This window comes from Dermacentor albipictus, chromosome 1, assembly GCF_038994185.2.
Source record: "Dermacentor albipictus isolate Rhodes 1998 colony chromosome 1, USDA_Dalb.pri_finalv2, whole genome shotgun sequence".
NCBI lineage: Eukaryota > Metazoa > Arthropoda > Arachnida > Ixodida > Ixodidae > Dermacentor > Dermacentor albipictus.
Window position 1 is genome coordinate 342557892 of NC_091821.1, and position 11716 is coordinate 342569607.

Sequence of the window (11716 nt, forward strand, 5' to 3'; positions counted from 1 at the left end):
TCGGTATCCGGCGAGCTGTTTACGTTATTTTACCCATTAAGAAATCGTGTCCTCAAGTTGGATGCCGTTTTTCTTTTTCGAAGTTTAGCGGTATACTGCTCGGTATGAGTAGCTTCGCAGGATCATGAACCTATAAACTAGCTCTTTGGAACAAAATTTGCTGTCTACCTTCTGTTATGATCTTTATCACTCTCTCCCTCCTTTTCTCTTTCTGTTCTACTTTTCTCTTACCCCCGGTGTTGGATAGCAAACAAGATGCTCGTCTGGTCGCCCTCCCTGCCGTGTCTCTCCATGAGCCAACCAAATGAGAGAGATGAGAAAGAAAAAGCAGGGAGCTTAAGTAGAGAAAGGTTCAGTTTGTTCAATATATAACCACGTTTAAAATGCGAGCAGCTTAGTAGTGCTACGATCGGCCTGCAGGGGTACTGCTCTGCAAAGCTATTTCAGCCCGACTACAGGAGAAAGGCAGCTTTTGAATTTAGAGGCGAAGACATTGGGCAACCGGCAGTCGCGCTGCGGGGGTGCAGCTCGGGGAACCAACGCGCCTTTCAAAACTCAAGATAATGGACAACGGGCGGGTCAACTTCGATGACTGGTCGAACGGTTCTCTCACCTAGGGAACTAGGGACCAATGGAGCGTTTATAAGCGGCTGTTGTCGGCTGCTAGTGCGTGCTCGTCTGCGTGCTCGTCAGTGCTCGTCAAGATGCTAGAGTGTGCTCGTGAGCTGTGTGCTCGTTTGCTGTATGCTTCGTCTTGCGTGCTTCATTTGGGAGCCACGCTCGACTGTCGATGTATCTCTTGTTTAAAATGTAATTACTGTAAATAAAGCCTGTTCGCCTAGTTCCTCCCAAGTTCCTCTCTACGACCTCCAACCCCGACAAATGGTGGCAGCGGCGAGATCGTCCTCCAAATCCTACAGTGGAAAATAACGCTTGTCCTGTTCGTATCCATCATCCATGTCTTCTTTTCTCAAGGTGATCTGGCATTAGCCTGCCTGTCGCGGTTTTCTGAACGCACAGTAGCACGTTAGTGAAAATAAGCGCGTTTTACAGCGAAGCTGTATGTGGCTATAGGGCATTTCCGTCGTCTGTCGACCACGAACACCCGCGAATTAGCGCGTTGGCGCCCCTCGGCGAAACCGCGCGAACGCACTCGTACCACTGCTCACGCGTTCGTCGTCATCGTCGTCTCCTTCCACAGCTGGCTCCGTTGCCGCTCATTGCTTAAAGGGCCACCAAAGGCAAATACATTATAAGTCGACGTGGACTGTTTAAATACCATTCCAGAAACCTCGCAACGCTTGTCTCGTGCCAAGGAAATGCTTATTTTACGAGAAAATTACATCTGAAGGGTCCGAATACCCTTTCCGTCGTTCAAATGTCCTGCCACCCAACTGGGTGACTGCATATGCCATCGCCACCCTTCGCTGCTGATCGCCACCCTTCGCTGCTGTCGGTGAGTAAAACGGCACCTGACGGACCGCGGTATCGCGCCAAGAGGGTGGTGGATGCGCCACTGCAGCTGCTTTTTTTGGTCGTGGCGTAGGCCATTCGGGCATCCCGCTACATCACACAGAAGTTGAATTCTCTGCTACTTGTAGTTTGTGCGAGTTTCACGAGCCAGCAAAACCAGCTCAGCACGACGCTGTAACGAAAAAAACTGAAACGCAAAGGCGTGGGCAGCGCGGAGTCGATCGAAAACGAAAGCTTCAGTTCGCCCGCGTCGTTGTCAGGGCAATTTCAATGAGTTCTTTTTTTCTAGCAATGAAATAGAGCTGGACAAGTAGCATTTTATTTCGTCTTATATTGCAACACAAGCATGCTATTGCAATGCGTGGTTGAGTACCAGTGACAGAATTTAGCTGAAGAGTGCGTTCGTCATCGGGCAAGTACTTGAATGTCCCAAGGCAGTCTGTAATCATGTCCTGCATTTACCTCAATTTCTCGATTATTAAGGCTCCGTTCGCAATAATATTGACACGTGTACTTGTTTATCTTTCGCGGGTGAGCGCTTTTCACCGTCTAACAAATGTTATCGCTCAGCGCGGGACGCGCCCGCATGTATCGGAAGTTTCTCGAATGTTATTGATAGTCCTGCTTCCACCGAAGCTTATGTAATCTCATTGCATGCGCGACGCGAATTGTGCAGAAGTTTCTGGAAGACATGCGGGCACTCTGGAGTTTTCGATGACTCGTGTATAAAAGGCGACGTGCTTGACCGGTAGATGAAATTTTCGAAGATCGCCGACTGTGTTATCCGCTGTCGTTGTTCACTCTAAGAAAAGTTTACACCATTTGAGTAGTATCTTGCCGCACAAGAATAAACGTCATCTGTTTTGTCCGCATTTCCTTTCTTTAACGCTTCGAGCCCTGTATTTCCCAAGAACGAACGGCATGCGCGTTATCAGCATGACATAGCGCTGCCGGCAGGAAAATAGAGAGCGCGGCGTTTTCAAGAAAGGAAACGCAAGCAAGGCAGATGCCGATTATTGTTGTGTAGCAGATATACACCCCAAAGGGTGTACACTTTTTTATAGTGTTTCTTGAGTGTAGTCTGCACTCTCAGACAAAGGTACACCCTTTGGGGTGTATATACGCCACACAACGATAATCGACATCTGCCTTGCTTGCGTTTCCTTTCTTGAAAACGCCGCACCCGGTATTTTCCTGTCAGGAATGCTATGTCATGCTGATAACGCGCATGCCGTTCGTTACTGGGAAGTACCGGGCTCGCAGCATTAAAGAAAGGAAATGCGGACAAGACAGATGACGTTTATCGTTGCGTGGCAAGATACAACCCAAAGGGTGTAATTTTGCTTTACACTCTTAGGAAAATTTACACCCTTTGGGGCTTATCTCGTCCCACAACGATAATCGTCATCCGTCTTGCCCGCGTTTCCTTTCTCTAACGCGGCGAGCCCGGTACTTCCCAGTCACGAACGGCATGCGCGTTATCAGTGTGACGCAGCATCCTCGACAGGAAAGTAGCGAGCGCCGACGTTTCAGGAAAGGAAACGCAAGCAAGGCAGATGACGATTACTGTTGTGGGACAAATTTACACCCCAAAGGGTGCAACAGTTTTAATTAGGAGTGTACTGTGTGTTCTTGAGGGCACAGGTTCGGCCAATAAAAGGCTAGTTTCGTCACTCACAGTTTTGCTGCTTTCTTCACTGTCACTGCTACGTGACAATATTGACGCCTTAGCGATTCTCAAGCGCTAATCTATCACCTTAACTTGACTTAATATTTGCCTTTAGCGGTCCCTTTAAGGGGGTACGAGCCGTTCATTGACAAGATGAAACTATCGTCGTAATCGTTTTCGTTATCCCTGCCATCAAACATCACCATCAGCAATGGCTCGAGCATCGTCGTCTTCTTCCACAGCCGACTCGTGTGCGCCCCTCGGCGCAGCCGCTTGAACGCGCCCGTGCCTAAGCTCGCGCGTTCGACGCCGATTCGCGAGCTGGCGGAGTTTCCATACACGCGAGGAACGACGTAGCCGACGCCGTCGGGCCGTACGACGTTTCGTCCACCACCGAAGAACCAGAAAGCTCGGCGTTTTTTGCCGACGTGTGTGCCGTGAAGACCGCCGACGGGACGGTCGTTGCCATCGTGTATACGTTCGACTGGCCTCTTCCAAGCGCGACGTAGAGGATTTTATGAACGACCACATTCGGCCGATGACGGTCAAACTCCAGTCCTCGTCGCTGGCGCCTTCGACGTGGACGTGTCGCGGCCAGATGGCAGTTAGCTGCACCTCGTTTATGCTCGAACGGTTCGGGCTACAAGTGCTACACCGATCTCAAGGGGCCAACGACCACGAGGCGCTCGTGTTTGGACTTAAACCTTGCCAAAGGCCGGTCCATCGTTGTCACCGAACCCTTGGCTGTCTACCATAGTGACTACAGATGTATAGGAACCTGCGTGAAATAATAAACGACACCAAATATATATATATTTCTGTGTTGTACATCACACCATCTTTACAGCTTCGCTGGTCATTCACCTTCACAGAGCGGAATGGCTGCCGCATTCTTTCAATGCTCGCAGCAGCTGAACGATGAGAAACGATAACGTGGAGCCCCACATGTGACATCGACGAAGGGAAATGAAGAGTATATATCAAACCTGTGGGACGGGGAGGGTGTGGTTGTAGTAGTCTTCTTCGCCGTTGTAGAAGCCGTAAAAGGTGTCGTATCCGCGAGAAGTGGGCGCGTACTGTTCCGTGTAATAGCCAAGGTGCCACTGCAGAACAAAAGCAGCGCGTGCTTTGAGTTTTCTCAGTTTAGAAAAAAAAAAATTGTCGTTACGAATACAGGGAAGTCGCTAAGGGCGTTAGAGTCAATGACAGTCAAGGCATGCAGCGGCAAGTGGCCCTCAAACTGAACATGTGTATATTGCAAGTTTAAACAGCGTAAAAAGACGAGGACACGAAATACACACTTAATGCGACCCCCCCCCCCCCTCCTTTATTTTTATTATCCTCTTCTTCATTGCTAACGTGCCGCTTGCTATGGAATCTGGCAAAAGCATGCAGAGAAAAGCGCTCGATTAAAGTGTGAGCAAAGGAAGCGACTGCATCGAATACAGTATAAAGAAAAGAAAAAAAAACTAATTGAAATGAAACGTTGCAGAGATAGGGAGGGTGTTTTAAGCTTGATGGAAACGCGAAACTCTATAGGTCTCGGTTAAATGTGCGAGTCACAAGTCATTAGCAAAGTATTACCAAGAAAAAAAAATACGAAGTGGGAACAAAATTTTGATGGAATAGAGTGGGAACTTTTCTCAATGTACACGATAAGTTACAACGATGTAGGGCACGTAATTGCGATAATCGCGAGAGTTGTACGAGTTGCATTAACGCGGAGGCCCCGCAGGACACACGCAGGGACTAAAACGACGGCTGCATGATTAAAAGTTCGACTAAAGTGAAACATTGCAAGAACGTGTGTACAATTCAAGCGCGTGTGACAGTAAGGAAATGCGTAGGAAATTAATGAAGTTCTACGGGACACGCTAACACGCTTTTACACAGTTATGAAATTAATTAACAAACTGTCGCTGCATTCATTGAAACTAAAGTTTCACGCTGATTCTTTGCACATGCATGGCTGAATTTCTAGAAGAGCCCATGCGGGCATAGAAAAATAGTTTACAAAATCGCAAATATTTAATTAGGTGCATTAATTTAGAGCGGGGCGCTCACGGCGGCGGAAGAGATCCGCGAGCGGCGAGCGTGTCGCAGGAAATGAATTAACAGTGTCCCGTGCGCGCACTGTATCATGTCGGAATGATACTAATTAGCAAGGAATATCATAAGAAGCCAACAAACACTGACACCAAGGACAACACAGGGGAAATTACTTGTGCTTAATAAATGGAATGAAGAAACGATAGATTAATGGAAATTAAAATAGATGAAAAAAACAACTTGCCGCGGGTGGGCACCGAACCCACAACCTCCGCATTTCGCCTGCGATGCTCTACCAATAGAGCTACCGCGGCGCTGTTTCCCCACCCACTTTCTTGAGTATTTATGTGTACTAGTAGAACCCTGGGAGTGTTAGCCAGCGCTACCACTCACAGACCTTGGCGGCGGACGTGGAACGTCCTTGTTGCCGCAGGCGTCACGAGAACGTGATCTTTCGAGAACGTGAACGTGAGCGCCAAGAACGTGAACCACAGCCTTCGCGAAATGTGAAGGTTGTGGGTTCGGTTCCCACCTGCGGGAAGTCGTTTTTTCATCCACTTTAATTTCCATTAATCTATCGTTTCTTCATTCCATTTATTAAGCACAAGTAACTTCCCCTATGTTGTCCTTGGTGTCAGTGTTTGTTGGCTTCTTATGATATGACTAATGAAAATCAGGCGCCTCGGTTAACCCCCTTTCTTCTCGTTAATTAGCAAGGAAGTGCGACAGCTCTGCAGGTCCTTGATTTGTGATTTATCAGTCTGATAGAGCTTCTGATATGTTTATTTTTTTTTCAGAAACCAAACGAGCAACTTGTTATTGCAATTTGGTTAAATGAGAGCTTATGCCGTTTGAAGATAACAGTCAGAGAAAAAAGGATAGGATAGGATATGATAGGAATAAACTTTATTTGTCCAACGGTTATCGCTGTGGGTGCCCGGGGCTAGGCTGCCAGGGGTCCATCGCCCGAGGAAAATCTTTCGGGATGCTCGGTAATGGCGCTGATAAAACTAGGGCATTGGCCTAAAACAATGTGACGGCTGTGTTTCTCGCTCACCAATGATTTAATCAAATAACGTGACTATGGCCAACAGTGGGGCGTCCCCCACATCTCCCCCCCCCCCAAAAAAAAGAAGAAAACACAAAAATGAGAATATTGCGCTTTGTTGACGATGCTTTAGTATTCCATCCAGTTTACCCTTGTGACATGGAGTTCACCTCAAAGGCAATTAGAGATGCCTCAGTGAGATAACGAGGTATATTGTATTAACAATGGAGGAGCCCATCAATGACCGTTCAAGGTTTGTAGACACTGAAATTGTTTTTAAGCCTCGTCACGTGTGCTGGAACTACTCGCCTCACTCAAAGGAAGGGCTTCTCCCGCTTTTGTCCGCACTCTCCAAACTCGTGAAAAGAGCCATCGCTAAGGCATGTTCGCGAGCTGCTCTCACGCGTACGTGCGAGCACTCTATTGAATAGAGCTTTTCATCACAAGTTAACCGACTAACATCAGCAGGCTACCCGACCATCGTGTTGTGCAGCGTTGCTGGTGACCTGGTAAAAGAGTTAAAGAACGCCGGAAAACAAGCTATGCAGTCACAGCCTTAGAAATCTAGGCTTGCTGTCATTCCATATGTACACCGTGTTTCCCATAACATTACGAAAATTGCGGCTAAGGCAGGAGTGAGGGTCGTGTCCAATGCCCCTAATAAACTGAGCGGGTTGTGAAAAATAGTCAACAGGGTGGATACTGTCACGCGAAAAAAACTGCTATAAGAATCATGTTCGCGGGTTCATTGACTGTACAGCGCAGGTCGTCTATAGAATCCCGCTCGATTGTAAACGTTGCTATATCGGGTGAACGGGCAGTTGCGTTAATGATCGCCTGCGCGAGCATGCCGCTTCACTAAAAGGGAACCTGTAGAGTCATCTGGCTGCCCGCTGTAACACGTGCGGTTGCACCCCGATCTTTAAGAAGTGCCAACTAATTGAAAGATATAGGGAACAACGCGCGCGGGAAATATTTGAGGCCTTTTACATATTCACAAGTGGCGACGCATGCGTCAGTTCTGCGTCCCTCATGCTATCAACAAAGGAACTGGATTATCTCCGTGGCTAACGCTTATCCTTCTTTCTTTTATGTCACCTTCAATGATGTCTTTATATGCTGCTTCTGCAAATAAAGCATTTGGTTGCTAGTCAGCGCTGTCTCCTGTGCTCTTTACTTTCTCGTCCTGTGTCGCACTGTTTCTGTTTTATTCCAATGATGAACCAACCAGCCCCTTTGAACACACCATTATCTTAGGTTTATATTAAATTTTAATGCTCTACTGACACATGTATGTGTCATATAAGTTTGAACTTATATGTTGTAAAGTAGCTACGCAGTATGTTATGTATGTGTAGTTGTGTTTCGGCCACTTGTCTGCGAAACTGAACTTTTGTATACTCTCCGACAATCAAAAGTAGTTGCATTACTTAAGCAACTATGTACGTGTATTTTCTGTGGGCTCTTGAACTCGTTTATAGAAATTTGTGTTTATGTTGTTTCACTGTATTCAGTTTTTTGGACACATATTGTGATAACGTTGTTAGCCGGTGTCACATGAAGGCGACAACTTCTATCACATCGTGTTGTTTAAAAAAAAATCATGATCAATAACGAAGCGTTCCTGGGTGTCTCTGGCATGCAAATGTTTTTTCATGTAACCTTCCTCGTATTGCATAGAACTTCTAAATTCCAGCACAAGACTCCCGTGCTGGGTTACAATAAGACCGTTGATCCAAAGCAGTGGTCCTGCGAGAGCTTTCGTAATACCGGTGTGTTTCTCTTCGTATGTTCTTCGTATATAATTTGCAACAGATATCAAGTAAAACCGATTTGTTATATTACAGTCCTCTCGCTCCGTATACGGCCAAAAGCGCATCTCAATTTCTCTTACTGTAGTCTTCAAAGCTAGATATAGGTGTTAACAGTATACTGCATGAGCTCATAAGCTTGTGAAGAGTAAAATTATGTTTAAGGTAAGTCTGTGTTTTCTTTTTAAACCATTAATCCGTGTTCGCTTACCTTTCCGATCATGTGCGTTTGGTAATTGAGGTCCTTCAAGTACTGAGGCATCAGCTTGAAGTTGAGTGGCAAGCCCCACGGCTCGCCTGTGCCTATGACTGAACTCTCCATACCTGCAAACCAAGTCGAGTTCAAGAAAATGCCCCGTCTGCCGAACTGTTTTAGATGTGAATGTAAATATCCTGACGCATCGCATCTAAATGGACATGCTGTCCGATAAGTGAAGCAACACCACGCGTGCTTTTCCAAATCTTCTAGCTTTTACGCCGAGTTTTTACGAATGCCAATCTCTGGGATGATCTGTGCATGAATAATTCGGTCAGGCGCATCAAACAAGGGTGCACAACGCGATGCGCTAATTATATAGCATTGTGTCCTTAGTGCCTCTAGTTCTTTTTCTGCATATTTATGCACTAGTTATGATGTTCCATTACAGACGGGGCAACTTTCAGTTTTTTTTTTTTGTTGCCAATCAACGGCCTTTACGTACTAAAGGAGCTTGGCCAAGAAACAGGTAGTAAGAGAAAGAAAAACAAAGGACAAAAATATATGCATCCTACAAAGTTAAAGTAAAGGTATACATAGTTGGTGCGGAAAGAAAATGCCGAAGGCATTAGGAGAACTTAAAAAAAAATAAGAAAGGAAAATCTTGCAAGAAAGAGCCAATGCAAACTTTCGTAAGTTTGCACTGCCTCGCACACGCACAGTGACGTTCATGCACACGTTCTGCCTACCGATGTGTATGGGGTAGAAGCCCGACATTAGAGCTGCTCTAGACGGGGTGCACAAGGGCTGCACGTAATAGTTGTTCAAGATGATCCCGTCGGCCGCCAGGACGTCCAAGTTTGGAGTGGGGATTTGCGGCGAGCCGTGGAAGCTCACGTCGTCCCAGCCCTGGGTGAGCAAAGGCGCGTGGTCGCCGGCAGTTCTTCACTGGTGCTGCGGAAACTGAGCTAACTGTACAGGACGAAGAGAGCGGAGCGTAGGCACGCGGTGTTTAATGACTCTAGGCGAAAGGTACGATTACCGCTAGCCGCGTGGCACCGTTCTTTCAAGGCAAGTGGAACAACGTGAGTTTTAAGAAATGTCGTCGCTTAGAAGCGTGCGCACTTACCGAGTTTGCGAGTAACAAAAAAAAAAAATGTTTTCCCTTGCTCATTGAGGGCACTCAAAGTCTGGAAATTATAATTTTAGGCAGCAACCCGCGTACGGGGCAGTGGAGCTGCGCCTTTGATAATGAGAAAACAGTTTGGACAAGCACGTGCAACCGTGCCTAATGAACACGCGAATTGAAAACTGTGTGGTGGTGCTCATTAATTCTTCACCAGTCCAGTCTAGCGTTAGTCCAAATAAAAGGACAAATGAAGGGAGATTATGCATTTTGCGTACCTAATACATTGCTTGAGGCCTTTTGTTTATCTTCAGAGAAGCTTGCACTCTTCTATCGGTTTTGTAAGAGGAGTGGACCGCGGCTGTTAGTTCAATGAATTAGTCCTGTACACCTTAATATTCAAACTGAAGTATATCTCTTCGCCCTTTTGAATTGGAGAAGCCCTGTCAACAAGATCCATACGTACGAACCAGATCATCAGCCAGAATGAATATAATGTTCGGTGGCATTTTGGAAGCTTTCGATAGCCATGGCAGCAGAACAATGGAAAGCAGAGATGAGGTAACAGTCGGCACCTGTAGAAAAGAACGAGAGATGACATTGATACTTTTCAAGCAGACTTGTCTCTGCAAGACTTGCTGGCTGTCCCATTGCTAGGCACAGTTACAGCGTTTACAGGCCTGACTGATGAAATACCCACTAGACAGCTTGCTTATTTTCTTTTCTAAAACGTGCACTGATAATATATACATTTCGCGCGTGAACCCAAGCAATGCTTTCGTTGGGGGCGTACTGTATACTGATGTGATTAAGCGCGAACCCCCCCCCCCCCCCCCTTCCCCCCTAATAGCACACATAAGTAAGAGATTAACCAGCCAGCTCGTCATAATTTTGAGGGAAGTGGCCCTGTACTGGCACGTTTGATTTGCGTAGTATTTACGGTACAGACAGTTAACATAGGATGCGTTGTCGAGAAGGGCAGTGTCGTCACAGTGCGCTGTGCTAAGACCTTTAAGTCACGCTTACGCCACTATGCTTTTGAGAAATATAGCCGTGTGTTAGTTACTTCTCAAAATGGTTCGACTTGAAACACAGTGATGAAACGAACCTCTGTTGTCATCTCTGCTGTGTTTAGACTGGGGCTTTCTTCGCCGGTGTAACGCTGTGGATGTCGTGCCGAGCACTGACGTACACTGAGTTAAGTAACGGCAAGCCCTTACTGGAATGAAGTATGCACACCAAAGCGCGCGCCGGTGACAGATGCGCGGAAATGTGTCGCCCGAAGCGCACGGTCGCGCATAGGCAAGTGGCCAGTCTGTGCATGCAAGACGCATCTACGCAGGTGACATAGTGACCCTTTCCGATAGCATGGCAAATAAGGTCAACACTATCTTTCTGGGATTCGGTCAGCATATATAGGTCGTGCAAGGCTGCGCGGGTATCGTATCGATTCGGTTCTTTTCGTTGGCCGTTGTTTCTACTGAATGCGCGCGTAGCTTGATCTTACGTGTTTTCAGCTGTTATGTAATGGAGGGCAATGTAGCGTCTGTCAGCCTCAATTCCTACATTTAAGCATGGAAAGAAAAAAATGAAGGAAGGAAGGAAGGAAGGAAGGAAGGAAGGAAGGAAGTAAATGGCATACGCTCAGCAGGGCGGAGCGGAATATTGGCGTTCGCTTTCGAACATTACTCTGCTGAAGAGCTTAACACGTATCTTGGTGAGCTGAGGGTGGGGTACGAGCATGGCTGCGGTGGCCGATATTGGGTGCGAGCGAAACCTCAAATTTCTTTCATTGTTTCACGTATATCGTTGTGGTATAAACTTAGCTATACTGAATTGGGGGGTGGCTGTAATGCAATAATTTGGCACTGCCGTATTCTGCGCATGTAAATGCGGAAAGATCCCTACCGGCACTAGGTGTGCCGTGAACAGTAGCCTCGCGGAATCAATTGACGTCGCCACTGGCAAGGACCCTTGACCGATGTACTTTCGTAAGACGGTAATCAAGCCACATCTTAAATAATTGAAATTCGCATACAAAATTCAAATCGATGCAGCTATAATGGAAGATTGCGCTGGAGCCAAGAGCCATGTTTATGTGCTTTAATGAAACGTTTGCGGGTGATACCTCGTGCTTTGCACTCAACAACAAATGTTATATTTGCATAAAATCTATCAAGAAAAATGCTTGTTGATCTTTGAATATTACTGCCCGCGTTTGTTGGCCCACCATAGCACTTCAGCTTGCATCAGGGCTAGGAGGAAAATTACCTGCTGAAATTTTCACTAACGAGGTTGCTTTCGAGGCAGAAAGTCAGCTGGCTGGTCGAACGAAAATATTGGC

At 46.6% G+C, this 11716-nt stretch overlaps 1 protein-coding gene across 1 annotated transcript in view; it reads right to left on the reverse strand.

Moving 5' to 3' along the window:
* The window catches only part of LOC135897519 (arylsulfatase B-like), a 24643-nt gene extending 14090 nt beyond the window's left edge, over positions 1-10553 (reverse strand). Inside the window, exons 1-5 of the mRNA XM_070535610.1 lie at positions 10481-10553; positions 9843-9947; positions 8996-9155; positions 8262-8374; positions 4129-4245 (exon numbers count right to left, since the gene is read on the reverse strand). Of these exons, the coding sequence (XP_070391711.1) occupies positions 4129-4245; positions 8262-8374; positions 8996-9155; positions 9843-9947; positions 10481-10492 (507 nt within the window). The 5' untranslated portion in view covers positions 10493-10553. The remainder of the gene's footprint in view (positions 1-4128; positions 4246-8261; positions 8375-8995; positions 9156-9842; positions 9948-10480) is intronic.
* Between the last annotated feature and the right edge of the window lie 1163 nt (positions 10554-11716).